This window comes from Mizuhopecten yessoensis, unplaced genomic scaffold, assembly GCF_002113885.1.
Source record: "Mizuhopecten yessoensis strain PY_sf001 unplaced genomic scaffold, ASM211388v2 scaffold7817, whole genome shotgun sequence".
Taxonomy (NCBI): domain Eukaryota; kingdom Metazoa; phylum Mollusca; class Bivalvia; order Pectinida; family Pectinidae; genus Mizuhopecten; species Mizuhopecten yessoensis.
This window is the reverse complement of record NW_018407237.1, coordinates 263899-286770: the sequence shown is the minus strand read 5'-3', so window position 1 is coordinate 286770 and position 22872 is coordinate 263899. Positions and strand designations below refer to the sequence as shown.

General features: G+C 38.4%; 1 protein-coding gene across 1 annotated transcript in view; it reads left to right on the top strand.

The window, feature by feature from the left end:
* The window catches only part of LOC110454384 (hydrocephalus-inducing protein-like), a 154655-nt gene that overhangs the window by 75929 nt on the left and 55854 nt on the right, over positions 1 to 22872 (top strand). The window contains exons 45-56 of the mRNA XM_021503856.1: positions 242 to 415; positions 972 to 1123; positions 1622 to 1882; positions 3815 to 3859; positions 8324 to 8506; positions 9498 to 9617; positions 10251 to 10583; positions 12978 to 13179; positions 13910 to 14009; positions 15466 to 15565; positions 15935 to 16351; positions 22418 to 22507. Of these exons, the coding sequence (XP_021359531.1) occupies positions 242 to 415; positions 972 to 1123; positions 1622 to 1882; positions 3815 to 3859; positions 8324 to 8506; positions 9498 to 9617; positions 10251 to 10583; positions 12978 to 13179; positions 13910 to 14009; positions 15466 to 15565; positions 15935 to 16351; positions 22418 to 22507 (2177 nt within the window). The remainder of the gene's footprint in view (positions 1 to 241; positions 416 to 971; positions 1124 to 1621; positions 1883 to 3814; positions 3860 to 8323; positions 8507 to 9497; positions 9618 to 10250; positions 10584 to 12977; positions 13180 to 13909; positions 14010 to 15465; positions 15566 to 15934; positions 16352 to 22417; positions 22508 to 22872) is intronic.

The window sequence follows — 22872 nt, the reverse complement described above, 5'->3', positions numbered from 1 at the left end:
TTGTCAAGGAAAAGTTGGAAATGTTTTTGTCAGTCAATAAGCCAAATCAACCATCTTTGATTTAGAGTTGGCTGAAAAGACATAACACTTGTTTGGCCATTTTGAGAAATTTTTAATTGCTGTTACTAAACATCTCTGGATAATGATTTCTAGATCTCACCAAAAGCCATTATAATACCTTTATGTAAATCAATGACACTTAAATGCCATCTGTATACTTATAAGCCTTGTAACATTGTAGGCCGCAGCAGCAGCTACCCAGCAGGGAGAACCAGCAGACGGCGAGGGAGTCGAAGATACTCCAAAGGACGAGGATGGTTCTGGCATCCCCCATCTCCACATAGACTGCTCAGACAAGGCCAGCACTCCCTTTGACAAGCTCATGAACCTACAGAAGCTACCCACCATGAACGAGGTACAATCGGTGCAACAAAATGTTTACTCGGCTATATATTTAAGCAGACATATTGATTTGCTCAAATTGTTTTATCCAAAAGCTCAAACCAAATACATGTATTGGAAAAACAGTAATTCTGTTTCCTATTGAATTGGATAGTTTACACAGTAAAACAACAATACCAAATGTATATTTATTTTTGTTGATCCCAGCTCAGTAAAGTTGGCAGGGAATACATGCCAGTTCTGTCCACCTGTGTGTATGTTTGTCTGTACAACATCATTTCTGGAAAAGATCTCAAAAACCTTGACAGATTTTATTGTCAAACATCCCGCCTACAGTCCATTACAATGCAAAGAGGTGTACATTTGCTATTTTTTTCATTAAAACTGTGGTCAAAATATATTTACATATTTGTAGCATATATGTGTTTTTGGTGCAAACCCCAATGACCATTACAGATATCGTTTTTCAGATATGATCTCAGTACGGGGGATTCAATGCCCAAACTGACTGATGGTATGTAGTAGTGAAGTATTGTAACAGTTGTTAATGTAGACATGGTTTTGTACAGGTGCTGGATGGAATTGGACTTGGTCCGAGGGGCCCCCCGATCCCACCCTCAGCCACATTTGCCGTTGTGCCCTACCCTGTGAAGAGGAGAGCCCCTCCTGTGTCTGAGTTTGGAGGTCGCTACATCTTTGTGGCTTCATCCCCAGATGACCCGTAAGTAATAAATTTCAACTGTAATAAGTAGAAGTGTTCATTATACAAATAACAAACATCTGTATGTGTTTGTAAGCGTTACTCAGCACAAGATATTTATGTAATTTGTTTTGTTGATGATCAATGCATAATGCCAAAAAAATAAAAAATTGATTTGTTTCTCCATTGGACGTACTAAAATGTCATTAGATAGGTAGGCAAAGCTTGATGTATTATCAAGCTATGTTCATAGTATTGATATGAATTCAGTAAGGAAAGCTGTCAACACATTTTTATTGAGACAATACTAAATAATTAATAAAGATATAATACTGTACTGGAAAACTTGTCAAAGATATTGATGTTAATATGTGACAATTTATCAAAGATGTATATAAATTATACCAATAAATTAGTAATAGAAAATATGTCAAACATTTCAGTATTAATTAATAGTAGGAAGTTGTCAGATAGTGAGTTTATAAGGCAATAACAATGTAATGTCTTTTATGTTGACAGCAATATTGGTATGTTGGATTCTAAAGATCCTGAACCCGAGGAGGAGAAGTCCGTTACCCCTGACAAAGGTAATGACCTGGCAACTCCTACTAAAGGCAAGTCAGGCAAGACAGACAAGTCTGCTGGAAAGGAGGACAAGAAAGGGGAGAGAAAGAAGAGTGCAGAGAGGAAACAGACATCAAAGACAGTGTCACGTCGCAATTCAATGCAGGTTCCATCACCTCCCCCTGGGGCTGCCACACCTGTGTCAGACATGGACAGGTATGAGTGTAATTTCCAAATAGTGGTTGTACATGTTTACAAGGGCGATATTACAAACCAGTCGCCGTAGAGAAAAGAATTTACTGGGAATTTTTTTAAATAGTCTTAACACATACATCAGAAATGTTTAACCAACTTGGAGGACTCATGTATACTTACTCAAATTATGTGGGGGTTTTATATAAAAAATATTTTCAAGTTTCCAGTACAGTCCAGGAAATACACCTTTTTTGAAGATATATAGCAATATATTATGATCCATTTTGTTGATTACAAATTGATTTTATGACTGTTCCTCCACTTGTTGATATTAAATATCTTTCACTGTAGAGCGCGCATAAGACTAGAGTTTTAATCGATCCTGTGTGTCCGACTTGTTTAATATCCTTTATGCAGTGACTGTGTTTCCTAATATTTAGCATGGACTTTTCTATTTAACCAGTTGTGTTTGAGCTGTAACATGTGTGCTCCAGTAGCTCTCCACACCTCCTCTCCTGATCAAACCTCACATCACCACCATACTGCTAGCAGCAGTGTTCAATAGGAAACAGTAAAGCACACACATATGTTTCTCAGAAACAAAATTCAGTATATAAGGACTTTTTAGTCAGTTTTATGATACTACCTGTCATCGATGGATGTTTTATTACTAGTTTATTAAAGATGGCCGCTACATATTCAGCAGGCATTGTATAAACCATGTTGTGTAAGTGATACTGATTATAACACAGAAAACCCTATGTAGGCCTAGACAGTGGTAAACAGAAGCCATTGTTAGCTGGTGATGTTATCTCCATACTGTCATCTGTAACATGGTGAAGTGTGGTCTGGCATTACTTGACACAGTTTGCCTCCTGTTATCTCTGATGTCAAGAACTATCCACTTATCATGTAAATTTGTGCATAAGAGCATAATCAAAATTCCAGGACAGGTTGGATTTTCAAACTTCATGTACGAATCAGTAAAACTACGAATGATAGGCTTTTGATATTTTCAACTTTCTGATTTTGATAAAGTATGAGTTGTCCTGGTGCCCAGAATATGTGTATGTGTGTCTCTGGAGCATATCTCATAAACTGGTGTAAATTTAGATGTTCATGGTCCACACAAGTCAGTCAGAGAGCATTGTTATTGTAGGCGATCCAAATTAGTTAATATGGAAGATAATCTTCAAAACAGCTCAAAATTACCAAACTTGAACACTGCAGAGTAGGGGCTATTTATGTAAATATGTCTTTCTGTTAATACTGTTTAAGAACATTTTAAAAATTGGAACTGAACTTATTAAAACCATGAGGTTTCTATAACAAAAATATATTTTGAAGAAATAATTGTATGATGAACTTAATATTTGTGTAGTTAAATAATCAGTAGAGTGTAAAAGTTGCTTAGTTTATCTACATAAGCTATATATAACCCTACTTTTTTAAAACATACAAATAAATCTACGTACTGGTTTTACACATTAAACGTGAAACACTGGTTGGCTGAATTTAAAAGAATCTTTTAGCTTCCATCGAGGGAGAAGAGTACAATCCCAGGATTGTTTATATGATAATGTTTACGAAAACAGTCCCAGGATTGTTTATATGATAATGTTTACGAAAAAGCAGTTATAATTCTGTGGAAAATCTTTTTGTTCGTTATCTGTTCTCCTTATTTTACAATTGATATCTTAGGGATAAATCTAGGCAACTTGTGAGTGTTGTGTGTTTAGATCACTATTGTTATGCGATGTTGTCTCCCCTTCATCCCTCACTGTTCTGTTCCCCCACACTCGGGTTGTCACAACTTTCATATTTCTCAACAACAAAAAGTCAGCTCCAGAGGCTGGGAGAAGACTGGTTACTGTTTTGTTGTTGAGAGGTTTCTAGTGCACCATTGTATCTGTGTAGCAATGCATGACAGGCTTACCGTCTCCTTGATTCCAGCACTACCGGGGAAGGCTTTGGTGTAGCTGACGCCAAAACACCAAAGTAAGTACTGTCAGCATCAAAACATACGGGTACTCACACCTAGTGTTCACACTACTGTACACAGCACTGTACAGTACAGCTTCAAACCAACAACACCCGCCACATATATGTTTTATGTTTCAAATCATTACAATCATCAAGACAAAAATCACATTTACATACATCTATTTTATACTTCCAGTCCTACCCTATTTATTGTACCTGCCCTCAAATAACATATCCTTGGTATATAATACAAATCATCTGTGTTTCTTGACAAAAGTCACATGTATCTTCAGGGCTTCAAACCTAAGACACAGGACAAACTGTCAGTACTATTGTAGCAGCATCTCCCACTGTTAAGGCCTAGCTACCATTTTGTTTTGATAAATTTGGAGGTTTCTGTAATGGAACAATTTCATTGATATTATAATATGTGGAATCATCTTTTACAGAAAAAAAAATTCATCGTTTTTGTTTTGGCTAATGTATCAAAGATATCATAAAAAAAAATGAAGAAAAGAAAATCTCTGAGTTGTGTCTGGGTTTTGGTGATAAGCTGTTGACTGAGTAAGCTGTTTTGACCCCTATATGTATTTATCAGATAGGTACATGTAAATGTGAGCTTATGTGGTGGCATGGTGTCTGTCGTCTTTCTCTCATTCGTCAACATGAGCTTATGCCGTACTGTGGCATATGTCATCCCTCTATCTGTCAATCACTAGTTTCTGCAAATAACCTCTACTTCTGAACCACATAACAAATTAAAGTGTCAGTCTTTAAATAACTTCTTCTGAAGAACCGTTCGATATAGGTCATGATAAACAGCTCTCCAGATTGTTTGCTTTTATTTCATTTTGATCTACTTTGAATTACAGGTGAGCAATACAGGCCCATTAGGTGTTTCTTTTTGTACATTTTTGTGGCAAAATTTTGAATTAAGACAAAAAAAGTACTGATATTTTCGTTGCAAGTCGACCAATCAGAGTAGAAAAAGATCTGTGACATCACTCATGTCACAAAAATCAATGACATCACAAAACATGTCAGGGACGTCACAGAGATCAGTGACATCTAAAAGCATTTCAGTGACATCACAAAGGTCAGTGACATCACAAAGGTCAGTGACATCACAAAGGTCACAAAACATGTGGGTCACATCGGGAAACCTGAAGTTAGCACTGTTACAACAGCAGCACCTGAAGGGGCTGGAAATGGATGAAAACTCTGGAAACATCAGGAGAGAATTGGAACTCCAAGTACTCAGAATGGTCCCCTTACCGTAAATATCATGTAGCAAGAAAAATGTCATAAACAAAAATATTTCCATTTTCATTGTTGCAACTACACACAAACACTTAGAAAATGGGATTATATTTTATTTAATGTTTTATTTTTCTCGCACCTATGTTTTGAATTTGATGAGTTATATCACTACAATTGTTTAATCCGTCACTCTACATGCCTCTGTACCCCAATTGACAGGGCAAATGTTGTTTGTCTTTTCCATCGGTTGAAAAATAGCTCATCCATCCATCCGTCTGTATGACGTCAGTGGTTGTAGACTTTTCATTTAACTCTATAACTAATACTAGACGTCATACATTTATCAAACTTCATCTGTGAATTATATACCTTGTATAGTACTACAGCGAAATATCAAGTGTAGCTACGTCTCTGTTACTGATCTCACTACACTGACTTAGGTTAGACACAGTTTATTGTTACTGATCTCACTACACTGACTTTGGTAAGGTAGGGTTTACTGTTACTGATCTCACTACACTGACTTAGGTTAGACAGGGTTTACTGTTACTGATCTCACTACACTGACTTTGGTAAGGCAGGGTTTACTGTTACTGATCTCACTACACTGACTTAGGTTAGACAGAGTTTACTGTTACTGATCTCACTACACTGACTTAAGTTAGACAGGGTGTACTGTTACTGATCTCACTACACTGACTTAGGTTAGACAGAGTTTACTGTTACTGATCTCACTACACTGACTTAAGTTAGACAGAGTTTACTGTTACTGATCTCACTACACTGACTTAAATTAGACAGGGTTTAGTGTTACTGATCTCACTACACTGACTTAGGTTAGACAGGGGTTACTGTTACAGATCTCAGTACACTGATTTAGGTTAGACAGGGTTTACTGTTACTGATCTCATTACACTGACTTAGGTTAGACAGGGTTTACTGTTACAGATCTCACTACACTGACTTAGGTTAGACAGGGTTTAATGTTACTTATCTCACTACACTGACTTAGGTTAGACAGGGTTTACTGTTACTGATCTAACTACACTGACTTAGGTTAGACAGGGTTTACTGTTACTGATCTCATTACACTGACTTAGGTTAGACAGGGTTTACTGTTACAGATCTCACTACACTGACTTAGGTTAGACAGGGTTTAATGTTACTTATCTCACTACACTGACTTAGGTTAGACAGGGTTTACTGTTACAGATCTCACTACACTGATTTAGGTTAGACAGGGTTTACTGTTACTGATCTCATTACACTGACTTAGGTTAGACAGGGTTTACTGTTACAGATCTCACTACACTGACTTAGGTTAGACAGGGTTTACTGTTACAGATCTCACTACACTGATTTAGGTTAGACAGGGTTTACTGTTACTGATCTCATTACACTGACTTAGGTTAGACAGGGTTTACTGTTACAGATCTCACTACACTGATTTAGGTTAGACAGGGTTTACTGTTACTGATCTCATTACACTGACTTAGGTTAGACAGGGTTTACTGTTACAGATCTCACTACACTGATTTAGGTTAGACAGGGTTTACTGTTACTGATCTCATTACACTGACTTAGGTTAGACAGGGTTTACTGTTACAGATCTCACTACACTGACTTAGGTTAGACAGGGTTTACTGTTACAGATCTCACTACACTGACTTAGGTTAGACAGGGTTTAATGTTACTTATCTCACTACACTGACTTAGGTTAGACAGGGTTTAATGTTACTTATCTCACTACACTGACTTAGGTTAGACAGGGTTTAATGTTACTTATCTCACTACACTGACTTAGGTTAGACAGGGTTTACTGTTACAGATCTCACTACACTGATTTAGGTTAGACAGGGTTCACTGTTACTGATCTCACTACACTGACTTAGGTTAGGCAGGGTTTACTGTTACTGATCTCACTACACTGACCTAGGTTAGACAGGGTTTACTGTTACTGATCTCATTACACTGACTTAGGTTAGACAGGGTTTACTGTTACTTATCTCACTACACTGACTTAGGTTAGACAGGGTTTACTGTTACAGATCTCACTACACTGACTTAGGTTAGACAGGGTTTACTGTTACAGATCTCACTACACTGACTTAGGTTAGACAGGGTTTAATGTTACTTATCTCACTACACTGACTTAGGTTAGACAGGGTTTAATGTTACTTATCTCACTACACTGACTTAGGTTAGACAGGGTTTACTGTTACTTATCTCACTACACTGACTTGGGTTAGACAGGGTTTACTGTTACTGCTCTCACTACACTGACTTAGGTTAGACAGGGTTTAATGTTACTTATCTCACTACACTGACTTAGGTTAGACAGGGTTTAATGTTACTTATCTCACTACACTGACTTAGGTTAGACAGGGTTTACTGTTACTGATCTCACTACACTGACTTAGGTTAGACACGGTTTAGCTACATTTCCACCAACATGGGAATGGAGGCAGATGTATCTATTATAAAACATATTCTACTTTTTCATTTTTTCCTCTTTGCAAATTAGTTTTTTTTCATTTTCCATCTGAACTGCACGATCATCCTTGACTTGTATCCTCCATGTCACGTGATATCATTTTGGACTTTAACCAATGTTTCCACGTCTAAAACTGGTGTTAACTTCTGACTTACTAACATTGAGTTATATTGGGTATTTTACTCGCAACAAACAACTTGTCCTCTCTTTAAGTTAAAAATGGGGGGAAATTTTATGTCAGAAAATATCCAAAAAGTCAGTGAATAGGTAATTTGAAGAATAACAGGATTTTTTCCACATTAGATGGGGAACTTGGTGAGGACAAGTTGCATAGTCTTGAGTATAATGCTATAATTTGTTTTCAGTAAAAATTGATTGCTTAACCATTTTTTCTGTAAGAATTGACTTGTTAACCTTATTAGTCTGTAAGAAGATACTGCTTATAATACTACCCTCAATAGTATGTTCAAATTAACAAAATTCCACTTGTAAACAGAAATATATAGATGAAGGAGGATTCTGTATTTCATTTTCATGATATTTAGGTACGGAACATGTTATGTACATTGTTAATGATAACTAAATGAGTGAATTGTTTAGAATATGATAAGACTCTTTAAAAAAAAAACATTTTTTAAATTAAAATAATTTGAAACCTGTTCCTGTATGTTATGGTGTTGTGGATTGTACCAGTGTTGTTATATAACTTGTACTGTATTTCTCAGGTTGTCAATCTTTCGGTGGGTTGTCCCAGCCAATGGGGAAGTAATTCTGCGTCTGCGCTTCCATTCAGAGGAGCTTGGCCAATTTGACCAGACACTAAACTTTGAGATTGTTGGTACTCGCCGAAGATATCAATTGTACTGTCGTGGAATATGTGCTTTTCCCTCAATTAGCAGGGAGCCGAGGTATGGATATTCACTGTCTGTAAAAAAAAAATCATGTTTTTAATAAATAAAAAAATGTAAGAAAGAGGCAAAACTCAAGTAAATAAGGACCAATCTTTAGGTGGCCTGTCCATCAATTAAATTTTTAAATTTTGGACTTGACTGCACATTGCGAGAGATGGTCTGTCCATCCATTCACACTTTGGTTTCTGCAAGGTTACTTCATGAAATGTCATTCAATTGAATGATGTAAGCAAGAGAGGTATTTAGGGGAGTTGTGCAGTGGCAGAGGGCACCATTCCTTAAAATAAAAGTTTGCCTCTCTGACTTATAACTTAAAAACTTATTGTCATACAACGTTATAACTTGCTGTATGGATAGCCCTAACTTACACACTCCACTGGTGTTTAGTGTAACTTGTGGATGGATAGCCCTAACTTACACACTCCACTGGTGTTTAGTGTAACTTGTGTATGGATAGCCCTAACCTACACATTCCACTGGTGTTTAGTGTAACTTGTGTATGGATAGCCCTAGCTTACACACTCCACTGGTGTTTAGTGTTACTTGTGTATGGACAGCCCTAACTTACACACTCCACTGGTATTTAGTGTAACTTGTGTATGGATAGCCCTAGCTTACACGCTCCACTGGTGTTTAGTGTAACTTGTGTATGGACAGCCCTAACTTACACACTCCACTGGTGTTTAGTGTAACTTGTGTATGGATAGCCCTAGCTTACACGCTCCACTGGTGTTTAGTGTAACTTGTGTATGGATGATTGTTCAATTTCTGTATTTCATATGCAGAGAATGGATAGCCTGTCCACAAAGACCTATTGTAAAACAGATTGTACAGATTTGTGCCCAATTTCCTGCCCTTCTCTTTGAGGGGTCAGTACTGTATATCCTGAACAGGAGATAATTTCTGCTCCTTTTGACTCTTTGTTTAAATCAAAATTTGGAGGTTAAGAACTATGATGGATTGCATGAAATACTTGTTGTTGTTGTAGAATTGTGTTCCCAAGTCGCAAGAAGAATAAAAAGTCGGATGAGATTGTCCATAAAAAGTATATCTTATCATCAGATACTTTTGAGTTTGGTCCACTGCTCATCATGAAATCAAGGGAAAGGTAATGTTTTCTGTCTGCTTAGTATCATGCACAAGCAACATGAGATGTCCAGGGAAAAAATGAGTCCTCCTGACATATCTAAAGTCTTACCTTTTGTAGTCTGATATATCTAAAGTCTTACCTTTTGTAGTCTGAGATATGCTCTAACTTTGGTCAATGCTTATTTTGAATTTCAGAATTTAAATGGAAACTGACAATGATAATTGTCCTAGCTGTTGTTTATTGTTTATTGTCTGTCAATCAACTGACGACTGAAAATGAAAAATCCTTCCTATCAGGTTAAACGGACAATATAGGACAACTTCCCACAAGATCAGATATGATAAAAAAAACGTACACCTTGTTGTGAAATGAAGGACATCTAGCCATCAGGAAAGAAACCAGCCTTAATTTAAATAATCAAATTATCTTGGTCACCTTGCATGTTAAAGTTGTAGTCAGACGTGCTTAACGACCTACAAGATGTGGTCATTTGGCTGGTCTGACTACAACTTCAGGGGTGAGAGCAGTTACCATAGGCAAAGTAATACATTGTTAAATGATGTGATGCCAATACTACATAACAATGTCTACCACTTATATAAGTGACATGTTGAACAGTACAGTCATTATTATTATGCTTGCATTTTAAAGGTATAAGGAGGGTCGGTATCCAGAAAACATGGAAAAACTATTGATAAACAACACGTCCCCAATAGAGGCCGACATCAGCTTTTGTTTCCAGCATGATAGCAAGGGTGAAACCTTTTTGCTCGACCCACCCAACATGACACTGAAGCCTGGGGACACTCAGACGCTCACCATATGGGCATACCCACGCTCCCCCGAGGTTTATGAGGATGCAATAGTGTGTTGCATACGGGAAAATCCAGAACCTGTTGTCTTCCGAGTTAACTGTGTAGGGGTCAAAGCTGAACTGGAACTAGACAAGAAGGCATTACACTTCGAAAAAGTTCTTCTGCACAGGTAGATACTAACTAGTGGTTAGATTACTGAACACTGGTGGATAACTAGTGGTAAGATTACTGATCACTGGTAGTTAACTAGTGGTTAGATTACTGAATACTGGTGGATAACTAGTGTTTAGATTACTGATCACTGGTAGTTAACTAGTGGTTAGATTACTGAACACTGGTGGATAACTAGTGGTAATATTACTGAATACTGGTAGATAACTAGTGGTTAGATTACTGAATACTGGTAGATAACTAGTGGTTAGATTACTGAATACTGGTGGATAACTAGTGGTTAGATTACTGATCACTGGTAGATAACTAGTGGTTAGATTACTGAACACTGGTAGATAACTAGTGGTTAGATAACTGAACACTGGTGGATAACTAGTGGTTGGATAACTGAATACTGGTGGATAACTAGTGGTTAGATTACTGAACACTGGTAGATTACTATTGGTTAGATTACTGAACACTGGTAGATAACTATTGGTTAGATTACTGAACACTGGTAGATAACTAGTGGTTAGATTACTGAACACTGGTAGATAACTATAATTAAATTACTGAACACTGGTAGTTTACTATTGGTTAGATAACTGAACACTGGTAGATAACTAGTGGTTAGATTACTGAACACTGGTAGATAACTAGTGATTAAATTACTGAACACTGGTAGATAACTATTGGTTAGATTACTGAACACTGGTAGATAACTATTGGTTAGATAACTGATCACTGGTAGATAACTAGTGGTTAGATTACTGATCACTTTAGGTAACTATTGGTTAGATTACTGAACACTGGTAGATAACTAGTGGTTAAATTACTGAACACTGGTAGATAACTAGTGGTTAGATTACTGAATACTGGTAGATAACTAGTGGTTAGATTACTGACCACTGGTAGATAACTAGTGGTTAGATTACTGTTAACTGGTAGATAACTAGTGGTTAGATTAATGAACACTGGTAGTAAACTATTGGTTAGATAACTGAACACTGGTAGTTAACTATTGGTTAGATTACTGAACACTGGTAAATAACTGGTGGTTAGATTACTGATCACTGGTAGTTAACTATTGGTTAGATTACTGAACACTGGTAGATAACTGGTGGTTAGATTACTGAACACTGGTAGATAACTATTGGTTAGATTACTGAACACTGGTAGATAACTTGTGGTTAGATTACTGAACACTGGTAGTTAACTAGTGGTTAGATTACTGAACACTGGTAGTTAACTGGTGGTTAGATTACTGATCACTGGTAGTTAACTATTGGTTAGATTACTGAACACTGGTAGTTAACTATTGGTTAGATTACTGAAAACTGGTAAATAACTGGTGGTTAGATTACTGATCACTGGTAGATAACTATTGGTTAGATTACTGAACAGTGGTAGATAACTATTGGTTAGATTACTGAACACTGGTAGTTAACTAGTGGTTAGATTACTGAACAGTGGTAGTTAACTATTGGTTAGATTACTGAACACTGGTAAATAACTGGTGGTTAGATTACTGATCACTGGTAGATAACTATTGGTTAGATTACTGAACACTGGTAGATAACTTGTGGTTAGATTACTGAACACTGGTAGATAACTATTGGTTAGATTACTGAACACCGGTAGATAACTATTGGTTAGATTACTGAACACTGGTAGTTAACTAGTGGTTAGATTACTGAACGCTGGTGGATAACTAGTGGTTAGATTACTGAACACTGGTAGATAACTATTGGTTAGATTAATGAACACCGGGAGATAACTATTGGTTAGATTACTGAAAACTGGTAGATATCTAGTGGTTAGATTACTGAATACTGGTGGATAACTAGTGGTAAGACTACTGATCACTGGTGGATAACTAGTGGTTAGATTACTGAACAGTGGTAGTTAACTAGTGGTTAGATTACTGAACAGTGGTAGTTAACTAGTGGTTAGATTACTGTACACTGGTAGATAACTAGTGTTTAGATTACTGAACACTGGTAGATAACTAGTGGTTAGATTACTGAACACTGGTAGATAACTGTAAGTTAGATTACTGAACACTGGTAGTTAACTATTGGTTAGATTACTGAACACTGGAAGATAACTATTGGTTAGATTACTGAACACTTGAAGATAACTATTGGTTAGATTACTGAACACTGGAAGATAACTAGTGGTTAGATTACTGAACACTGGTAGATAACTAGTGGTTTGATTACTAAACACTGGTAGATAACTAGTGGTTAGATTACTGAACACTGGTAGATAACTAGTAGTTAGATTACTGAGTCCTATAGGAGCTTGTGCTCATGTCATTCCATGGAAATAGTTGAGATAGCTACCCTATAAATATATACACAAGCATACAAATCTCAATAAGATGAAGAATTCTGCCTATTTTTGTTTACAGGAAGGATACGAAGACAATCTACCTGAGGAACAGCACCATGTTACCGGTCCGGTGGAAGCTTAGTCTGCTGGAGAACCTGGGCGACGACTTTACAGTGGCCGCAGACAGTGGAGTGGTAGAGCCTCGCTCTGAATACCCGCTCCATTTCTACTTCCGAGCAATGAAACCTGTACAGAGTGCTCGCAAAATGATAAGATTGGAGGTCAGTGTGTTTGTCAACTTAATAAGTGTTCTGGTAATCAACAGTCAACTTAAGTGTTCCGGTAATCAACAGTCAACTTAAGTGTTCTGGTAATCAACAGTCAACTTAAATGTTCTGGTAATCAACAGTCAACTTAAGTGTTCCGGTAATCAACAGTCAACTTAAGTGTTCTGGTAAACAACAGTCAACTTAAGTGTTCTGGTAATCAACAGTCAACTTAAGTGTTCTGGTAATCAACAGTCAGTGTCTCTGTGGAGGACTGTGACCCAAGGTCAGAGGTCAAATGTGTTGTATCTGAAATAACAAGATCTTCTTCTGAATAACAAAGAGGTCTTCCACCTATAGCATGCTGGAGTTAAGGGTTAACAAGTTTGTTAAAATGAATGACCTTGATCTACTTCAAGTTTGCAGTTATCAAACTGCTTTTAAATAACCATGAAGCCTAGGGTCATGACATTCTGCTCTTTCGGCTTTTGCATGCTTTGTTGAAACATTTTGTTCATTCCAAAACATGTAAACAATTTCTTCTGAATAGAAGATGGTAAACATATTCTTTCTGGAGTGTTAACGCACACCATAGAATATATTCTTTACCAACTGTATTCATACTACCATATTCTCAATGAAAATGAAGGTCAATCCCTATATACATGCAGACCTTGATACTTTTTGCTACCCTCTCTGTGTTCAGGATCACTCTTTAACCTATAACTAACTTGATATGTTTCAGATCTACGATGTGGATGAGATATTTGGCATGTTCAGTACCGAGAACATCACTGTGACAGCTGAAGCCTACGATATTGCCCTGGACATGAGCTTTCCCAAAGGTACATTTCCACATTTACTGCTTTAACATCAGACGTTTATAGCAGCAACAGATTTTTGCACATTTCTCCTAAAATTGTAATGTTGAGCTGTACCTGTTTAAGATAGAATCAGATGCCAAAGAGACTACCCCACAATTAATGTAATATCTGGGGATATACTGACGTATTCTACATTTGGGCTCAGGATCCTTGGCAGTGTAGACTATCATTGTTACTTGTGCTGTACCTCGGTGTCCATTGGTGCCAATCCGTCAACAATTTCCTGAAAAGACTCATTCTGAACTGCTAATTGGAATTCCACTAAATTAGACTGGAAGCAACCTTATAGGTAGAGGAGCCCATTCAGAATGTACAGATGGAGGGGTTGACCCCCTGGGGGACTAAGGGGACTAAATATGAGATGGATATCAACAACGTTTAGTTAGATGTATTCTCAGGTGATGGCATTTTGAAATTGTACAACTGGAAGGGTTGACCACCTAAGGGGATGAAGGATGGGGCCAAAGGAATAACGTGGCAATATTGTTTTAACAACTTCTCTGGAATTATGAGTATCAGCTGTATTTGGTTTGAAACACTCATTGGTGGGGATTCAAATTTGTACCAAGTGAAGGGCTGATCCCTTAGCCTGAGGGGCAGGCCCAAAGAGAGGTTACACCATGGAAGCAGTTGAGATGTCCACCCGACAACCAGACAGATACACAGATACTACCAGGTTAGCCCAGGGGTCCAACCCTACCACTGGAGATCTAGGAGATCTAGTCTCCAGGTCATATCCTTGAAACACTATCCAGATACTGGGCATGAAGAGACAAACACAATCATGATATCAGAATGCACTCTGGGCTCTGGCCACAGCCTTAAGGACTTGATCCCGGGGAACAACTTGGAAACTGTTTAGCTCTCCACCCGATAACCATATATATGCTGTGAATGAGATTTCATCAGACAAGTCTTTAATACATAAAAGTATAAATTAAAAACTTTAGTACTGACTTTTCTAAAATATTGGATTGCCACAGTTATCAAAGTGAAGTAAATAAATGGTGTCGGAATGAAATTCATTTGTCAGATGGAGAATTTTCTCTATGTTCAAATTTTGTGCCTTTAAACTAAATTTCCACACCTGTTATCTTTCTACCAATATCATTATCAAATGTCAAACACAGAGAAAAATAATAAAAACATAAGAAAACATTTTCAAGATAATTCAATATTTTTACCATGTTTTGCTGAATATACAAAATCACCTTGTTGTGGAGTTATGTTGAGTTGGTTTGAGGTACAGATCATTCACGCATGGACACTCATTAGCAAAATAATCAGGGTTTTCAGGGCTACTTTTCACTAGTTGTGGTACTCTGCCAGTTTTGTGCTCATTGATTGATTAGGGATGGCTTGAGGTAATCTCTGAGTCTGTAGACTTTTATAACACCAACACTTTCTGTATAAACAGGTGCTGATGGTGGATTAGATTTCGGAACAATTCGTGTTGGAGAAGAACAGAAACAGCAATGTACACTGAAAAACAGAGGCAAATATGAAATACAATATCAGTAAGTATTAAACACCAGGATCATTTCAAACACTGCATGGATACTTAACCTGCTGACCTAAACATTATACATAGTGGTCATTAGCAGTGATATTCACAGATCTAAAAAAAGATTACACACATTACTACTGCTTCTTGCTTTGTTTACAGATTGATTATACAGTTATATCCATTTCACTCAATTCCATCTTATTTACCCTATATATTACTGCATTTTTACATATTCGTTGTGTCAGCCTAAAATTATTTTTATAACATGGCAGACTTTTCCAAATTCACCATTAAACATTTCCAAATCAGCCATAAAAAAACACTGCAAAATTATAAGTAATACCCCGTACTCAACTTTTATCATTTCAATGCTTCACAGATTTGACTTGGAAGACTGCGACCCTGACAATCCGAGCGCCTCTAAGCTGTTCACTGTTATCCCACAGAAGGGTAGTTTGAGTCCCCTAGACAGACCAACCCAGGTTACAGTTTTGTTCAAGTCTATGAAGGAGGTCCATATCAAGGATCAGGCCATCCTCAAATGTCTCGTTATTGAGCCAAATGTGGCTGACGGAGGTGAGATCATTGCCAGTATCCCTGTCAAAGTGACAGTAAAGGCTGGCTTCAATAAGTACAATGTCTTACCCACAAATGATATCAACTTTGGCTCTATGATTGTCAACAGCAAGAAGACTCGCCAGTTTGTTATCCAAAACAAAGGGGAGTTTGACATGAAATACACCATTGTAAAGATGATCAAGGAAACCCAACAATCTCAGACTCGTCATGCTCGCCCGTAAGTAGCTCTCCCTATCTCAGACTCGTCATGCTCGCCCGTAAGTAACTCTCCCTCTCTCAGACTCGTCATTCTCGCCTGTAAGTAACTCTCCCTATCTCAGACTCGTCATGCTCGCCCGTAAGTAACTCTCCCTATCTCAGACTCGTCATGCTCGCACATAAGTAACTCTCCCTCTCTCAGACTCATCATGCCCACCCAAAAGTAACTCTCCCTCTCTCAGACTCGTCATGCTCGCCAGTAAGTAACTCCCCCTCTCTCAGACTCGTCATGCTCGCCCGTAAGTAACTCTCCCTCCTTCAGACTTGTCATGCTCGCCCATAAGTAACTCTCCCTATCTCAGACTCGTCATGCTCGCCCATAAGTAACTCTTCCTCTCTCAGACTCGTCATGCTCGCCTGTAAGTAGCTCTCCCTATCTCAGACTCGTCATGCTCGCCCTTAAGTAACTCTCCTTCTCTCAGACTTGTCATGCTCGCCCGTAAGTAACTCTCCCTATCTCAGACTCGTCATGCTCGCCTGTAAGTAACTCTCCCTATCTCAGACTCGTCATGAAATATTGTAACATGAAATTGTTTGCATTAATTGAATGCCTGTAGGAGAGATGTCTTTAGGTATCCTAATCTTATTTATCACTAATATAGATAAAAAGGAACAAATGTATGACAAAATATAAACATGACAACAATTTTAGTAATTGTGTGCATCTGCTTGAGCATGTCTAAAACAGCACAATATTCATGAGATGTTAATAAGAAGTTTAATAACTGAACTGTTAGCATCAGTTGTAATGAACTTTAACTGGTAGTAATTAACAACAAATGTATTACCATATACTGATAATAAGCTGCATATATTTAAGTATATAAAAGTGCAGTTTGTGCTGATTGTAACCAGTGTACAGATAATGTGTAGGCTGTACCTGTCTGCTGTTCCTCTATTGTAACCAGTGTACAGACATGTGTAGGCTGTACCTGTCTGCTGTTCCTCTATTGTAACCAGTGTACAGATAATGTGTAGGCTGTACCTGTCTGCTGTTCCTCTATTGTAACCAGTGTACAGATAATGTGTAGGCTGTACCTGTCTGCTGTTCCTCTATTGTAACCAGTGTACAGATAATGTGTAGGCTGTACCTGTCTGCTGTTCCTCTATTGTAACCAGTGTACAGATAATGTGTAGGCTGTACCTGTCTGCTGTTCCTCTATTGTAACCAGTGTACAGATAATGTGTAGGCTGTACCTGTCTGCTGTTCCTCTATTGTAACCAGTGTACAGATAATGTGTAGGCTGTACCTGTCTGCTGTTCCTCTATTGTAACCAGTGTACAGATAATGTGTAGGCTGTACCTGTCTGCTGTTCCTCTATTGTAACCAGTGTACAGATAATGTGTAGGCTGTACCTGTCTGCTGTTCCTCTATTGTAACCAGTGTACAGATAATGTGTAGGCTGTACCTGTCTGCTGTTCCTCTATTGTAACCAGTGTACAGACATGTGTAGGCTGTACCTGTCTGCTGTTCCTCTATTGTAACCAGTGTACAGATAATGTGTAGGCTGTACCTGTCTGCTGTTCCTCTATTGTAACCAGTGTACAGATAATGTGTAGGCTGTACCTGTCTGCTGTTCCTCTATTGTAACCAGTGTACAGATAATGTGTAGGCTGTACCTGTCTGCTGTTCCTCTATTGTAACCAGTGTACAGATAATGTGTAGGCTGTACCTGTCTGCTGTTCCTCTATTGTAACCAGTGTACAGATAATGTGTAGGCTGTACCTGTCTGCTGTTCCTCTATTGTAACCAGTGTACAGATAATGTGTAGGCTGTACCTGTCTGCTGTTCCTCTATTGTAACCAGTGTACAGATAATGTGTAGGCTGTACCTGTCTGCTGTTCCTCTATTGTAACCAGTGTACAGATAATGTGTAGGCTGTACCTGTCTGCTGTTCCTCTATTGTAACCAGTGTACAGATAATGTGTAGGCTGTACCTGTCTGCTGTTCCTCTATTGTAACCAGTGTACAGATAATGTGTAGGCTGTACCTGTCTGCTGTTCCTCTATTGTAACCAGTGTACAGATAATGTGTAGGCTGTACCTGTCTGCTGTTCCTCTATTGTAACCAGTGTACAGATAATGTGTAGGCTGTACCTGTCTGCTGTTCCTCTATTGTAACCAGTGTACAGATAATGTGTAGGCTGTACCTGTCTGCTGTTCCTCTATTGTAACCAGTGTACAGATAATGTGTAGGCTGTACCTGTCTGCTGTTCCTCTATTGTAACCAGTGTACAGATAATGTGTAGGCTGTACCTGTCTGCTGTTCCTCTATTGTAACCAGTGTACAGATAATGTGTAGGCTGTACCTGTCTGCTGTTCCTCTATTGTAACCAGTGTACAGATAATGTGTAGGCTGTACCTGTCTGCTGTTCCTCTATTGTAACCAGTGTACAGATAATGTGTAGGCTGTACCTGTCTGCTGTTCCTCTATTGTAACCAGTGTACAGATAATGTGTAGGCTGTACCTGTCTGCTGTTCCTCTATTGTAACCAGTGTACAGATAATGTGTAGGCTGTACCTGTCTGCTGTTCCTCTATTGTAACCAGTGTACAGATAATGTGTAGGCTGTACCTGTCTGCTGTTCCTCTATTGTAACCAGTGTACAGATAATGTGTAGGCTGTACCTGTCTGCTGTTCCTCTATTGTAACCAGTGTACAGATAATGTGTAGGCTGTACCTGTCTGCTGTTCCTCTATTGTAACCAGTGTACAGACATGTGTAGGCTGTACCTGTCTGCTGTTCCTCTATTGTAACCAGTGTACAGATAATGTGTAGGCTGTACCTGTCTGCTGTTCCTCTATTGTAACCAGTGTACAGATAATGTGTAGGCTGTACCTGTCTGCTGTTCCTCTATTGTAACCAGTGTACAGATAATGTGTAGGCTGTACCTGTCTGCTGTTCCTCTATTGTAACCAGTGTACAGATAATGTGTAGGCTGTACCTGTCTGCTGTTCCTCTATTGTAACCAGTGTACAGATAATGTGTAGGCTGTACCTGTCTGCTGTTCCTCTATTGTAACCAGTGTACAGATAATGTGTAGGCTGTACCTGTCTGCTGTTCCTCTATTGTAACCAGTGTACAGATAATGTGTAGGCTGTACCTGTCTGCTGTTCCTCTATTGTAACCAGTGTACAGATAATGTGTAGGCTGTACCTGTCTGCTGTTCCTCTATTGTAACCAGTGTACAGATAATGTGTAGGCTGTACCTGTCTGCTGTTCCTCTATTGTAACCAGTGTACAGATAATGTGTAGGCTGTACCTGTCTGCTGTTCCTCTATTGTAACCAGTGTACAGATAATGTGTAGGCTGTACCTGTCTGCTGTTCCTCTATTGTAACCAGTGTACAGACATGTGTAGGCTGTACCTGTCTGCTGTTCCTCTAAACTAAATAAAGGAGGTGGTGAGCAGGCGGACATTTTAAAACAAAATGATTTTATTTCTGAAAACAAATAAAAGCATATTTGTTTTTTATTAAAGTACCATATCCAATAGTCCCCTCACTCCCAAAATGTCCTACACTTTCAGTGTTGTACTCTATTAACTTATCCATTCCAAAAATAACATACTATTACAGTGTTATATCATCCCCTCCCACAATAATATACCCTTAAAGTGTTATATCATCCCCTCCCACAATAATATACCCTTAAAGTGTTATATCATCCCCTCCCACAATAATATACCCTTAAAGTGTTATATCATCCCCTCCCACAATAATATACCCTTAAAGTGTTATATCATCCCCTCCCACAATAATATACCCTTAAAGTGTTATATCATCCCCTCCCACAATAACTACTATTACAGTGTTATATCATCCCCTCCCACAAACACATACTATTACAGTGTTGTATCATCCCCTCCCTCCCACAATAACATTCCCTTACAGTGTTATATCATCCCCTCCCACAAACACATACTATTACAGTGTTGTATCATCCCCTCCCTCCCACAATAACACTGTAATAGTATGTTATTGTGGGAGGGGATGCTATAACACTGTAATAGTATGTTATTTTTGGAATGGATAAGTTAATAGAGTACAACACTGAGGTTGATGGTGGAGATTGTGGCATTGTTATATTTCGGTTGATGGTGGAGATTGTGGGAGGGAGGGGATGATAAAACACAATAACATACTATTACAGTGTTTTATCATCCCCTCCCTCCCCCAATAACATACTATTACAGTGTTATATCCTCCCCTCCCACAATAACATACTATTACACTGTTATATCATCCCCTCCCACAATAACTACTATTACAGTGTTATATCATCCCCTCCCACAAACACATACTATTACAGTGTTGTATCATCCCCTCCCTCCCACAATAACAAACTATTACAGTGTTACATCAACCCCTCCCACAATAACATTCTATTACAGTGTTATATCATCCCCTCCCACAAACACATACTATTACAGTGTTGTATCATCCCCTCCCTCCCACAATAACACTGTAATAGTATGTTATTGTGGGAGCGGATGATATCACACTGTAATAGTATGTTATTGTGGGAGCGGATGATATAACACTGTAATAGTATGTTATTCTGGGAGGGAGGGGATGATAAAACACTGTACTAGTATGTTATTGTGCGAGGGGATGATATAACAGTGTAATAGTATGTTATTGTGGGAGCGGATGATATAACACTGTAATAGTATGTTATTCTGGGAGGGAGGGGATGATAAAACACTGTACTAGTATGTTATTGTGCGAGGGGATGATATAACAGTGTAATAGTATGTTATTGTGGGAGCGGATGATATCACACTGTAATAGTATGTTATTGTGGGAGCGGATGATATCACACTGTAATAGTATGTTATTGTGGGAGGGAGGGGATGATAAAACACAATAACATACTATTACAGTGTTTTATCATCCCCTCCCTCCCCCAATAACATACTATTACAGTGTTATATCACCCCCTCCCACAATAACATACTATTACAGGGTTATATCATCCCCGCCCACAATAACATACTATTACAGTGTTATTGTGGGAGGGAGGGGATGATATAACACTGTAATAGAATGTTATTGTGGGAGGGGATGATATAAAACTGTAATAGTATGTTATTGTGGGAGGGAGGGGATGATATAACACTGTAAGGGTATGTTATTGTGGGAGGGGATGATATATCTCTGTAATAGTATGTTATTGTAGGAGGGAGGGGATGATATAACACTGTAAGGGAATGTTATTGTGGGAGGGAGGGGATGATATAACACTGTAAGGGAATGTTATTGTGGGAGGGAGGGGATGATAAAACACAATAACATACTATTACAGTGTTTTATCATCCCCTCCCTCCCGCAATAACATACTATTACAGTGTTATATCCTCCCCTCCCACAATAACATACTATTACAGTGTTATATCATCCCCTCCCACAATAACATACTATTACACTGTTATATCATCCCCTCCCACAATAACATACTATTACAGTGTTTTATCATCCCCTCCCTCCCACAATAACATACTATTACAGTGTTATATCATCCCCTCCCACAATAACATACTATTACAGTGTTATATCATCCCCTCCCTCCCACAATAACATACTATTACAGTCTGTTAATTGTTACACCTTAATTTCACCATTGTATTTGTCATTGTATAAGCTTTGTCAGCTTGTTGTGCCATTTTCCACACCATCATCATACAGTCCTGATGGTAATAGTAGATAACAATGCCCCTCTCTGGAGTTTTATATGAACTCAATGCTTAATTTTAATGTTGTTTCATTTCTGTGAATTTTTTTTATTCAAAAACATGTAAACATAAGCTTTGAATTGCTTTAAGTTGGTATTTGTAGTCAATATAAATACCAACTTAAAGCTACATATTCGCCACGAAGCACAAGCAGCTCAATGCTGATGCAGTTAAACACCTTTCATTATTGATGTATTTTAATCGTTGAGGATTGAACTGTATAACCTGCACAGCCTCTGTCTGCCACTTACTACTTCATTACTGACTTATGTATACCCTCTATCACCATCAGCCCTATTAAGGACAATAAGCGGAGTAAGTCAAGGGATGGCTCTAGCTCCGGGCGGTCAGTCGCCAGACCAAAGAAGGCCGATTCGGTGAGGTAGGTGTGTCACCTGACACTGATGTCTCCCCGGTCATAACTAGCACGTCCAGGACACTCGTACAATATCCTGTTTGTGTTTGTAATCCTGCTGTGTAGTGTATATGTGACTCCTGTTGTGTAGTATATGTGTGATACCTGGCCTGTTGTGAAGTGTATATGTTATCCCTGGCCTGTTGTGAAGTGTATATGTGACTCCTGTTGTGTAGTATATGTGTGATACCTGGCCTGTTGTGAAGTGTATATGTTATCCCTGGCCTGTTGTGAAGTGTATATGTGACTCCTGTTGTGTAGTATATGTGTGATACCTGGCCTGTTGTGAAGTGTATATGTGATCCCTGGCCTGTTGTGAAGTGTATATGTGA